General features: G+C 22.2%; 1 protein-coding gene across 1 annotated transcript; it reads right to left on the bottom strand.

Moving 5' to 3' along the window:
- Positions 1-51: 51 nt before the first annotated feature.
- On the bottom strand, positions 52-432 carry PCYB_021050 (VIR-like CYIR protein; the record flags this gene model as incomplete). The annotated part of the gene is made up of 2 exons (XM_004220455.1): positions 52-287; positions 342-432. The coding sequence occupies 2 exons, from the start codon at positions 430-432 to the stop codon at positions 52-54; spliced, it is 327 nt and encodes a 108-aa protein (XP_004220503.1).
- Positions 433-1,673: the final 1,241 nt, after the last annotated feature.

Genomic DNA, 1,673 nt, shown 5'->3' with positions numbered 1-1,673 from the left:
ATATATTAACTTTTCTTTTTCATGTATTAAATAATAATTACTAATGTACTTTCATTTATGCACAAAATAGGCACTTATTTTGCACGATATAAATAATATAAAAGATATTACATACATGATAATAATTGGAATTACACTGACAGCTACTATAGGAGAATCTTGGAATGATGATAAATATTTATGTTCGTCACCACAGTTATTTACTGATTTCATGGCGACATTATTTCGTTTTTGAAATTTTTCTAACTCATTACAAAAGTTTTTATTTTCATCACTTTTCCAAGTATCTTCGTAATGTATTTATGATTCATAACATATTTTTGGGGTAGAGCACTTTTTACCATTATGCAATGTAGATATATTGCTAATATTACTATATAGATCAATTAGTTTTGGGATGTACCCATATGTTTTCTCATCAATATTTTCCATATAGTTTTTAAAAATATCCTTGTTATCATGGCCGTCCTTTAATTATTCGTAAAAAATTGACATGTTTTTATTATATATATCACCATTCCACACAAACTTATATATCCAATAGTTTAAGAATTTACAAGCGTGTGCTACATTAATAATGCGTTCATTTGTTATTAAATCAGATAAATACCTCTGTGTTAATACATAATTACGATAAAAAGAGTAATTATTGCAATTTTCTGGAAATATATGGAGAGGACACATAGAAATACCGTCCTTAGGAATGTTAGCATTCAAACGATCTATGATTTTCATATAATTTGGAAAATTATATACACAGTTATGCTAAAAAATAAAAAAAAAATGTAATACGAAAGAGATAAAAATATTATTTTATTGAAAATAATATTTATTTCATTTCTAGAATGAAAGATTGAAATTCTATATTATATATCATGCATATTATAAAAATATAACTATACAAAAGTTGAACTCATCCCTGGTTATATATTATCTTTATATTTTTCTGTTAAGGTAAACAATATATTTCTTTATAATGTATATATTTTTGTACATAGAACATGGAAAGGCATTATATTGATATATAAAGCATTATTTTTTTATCGTTTAAAACTTTTAAAAAAGTATTTCATTGTATTCTTAACTAATTATTTAACTTAAATATTAAAATATAAACTCAATTGTTTTTTTTTTAATATATGCACATTGCTTATTATAATAATAGAGTAAAAAGTAGGATTATAATATTTCGAAAACAGTAGTATTCTAAAATGAGGGATTATTCTATATCATATGGATTTCTCAAGAAATTACACAATTTCATTAATATTTAAATGGAGGAATAATAAAAAATAATATTAATGTTGACAGTTAAAAGAGTGCATACTTATTTTTTGGATATTTTATACATTTCTCTAAAAATATTATATAAACGCAAAGTTGATTAATATTAGAATTATTCTATATTATCATATTTTATGGAATATATAATATTCTAGGATAAAAAGTGCATTACCCGTTGTTCTACTTATTTTATATTTACGCTTATAGTAGAATATCCATAAATTATAATTTCAAGTAACATGCACGGATGCAATCATTTTTTTAATAAAATAATGGGAAATTATATTTAAATTGAAATATCATGCTTATGAGTAAGTGATTTTTTATATCGTGAAGAATATTTATCGGTATAATTTAAATTTAGAAATTATTTAATAGAGTTAATCTCC

This window comes from Plasmodium cynomolgi, chromosome 2, assembly GCF_000321355.1.
Source record: "Plasmodium cynomolgi strain B DNA, chromosome 2, whole genome shotgun sequence".
NCBI lineage: Eukaryota > Apicomplexa > Aconoidasida > Haemosporida > Plasmodiidae > Plasmodium > Plasmodium cynomolgi.
This window is presented reverse-complemented; position numbering and strand designations above follow the sequence as displayed.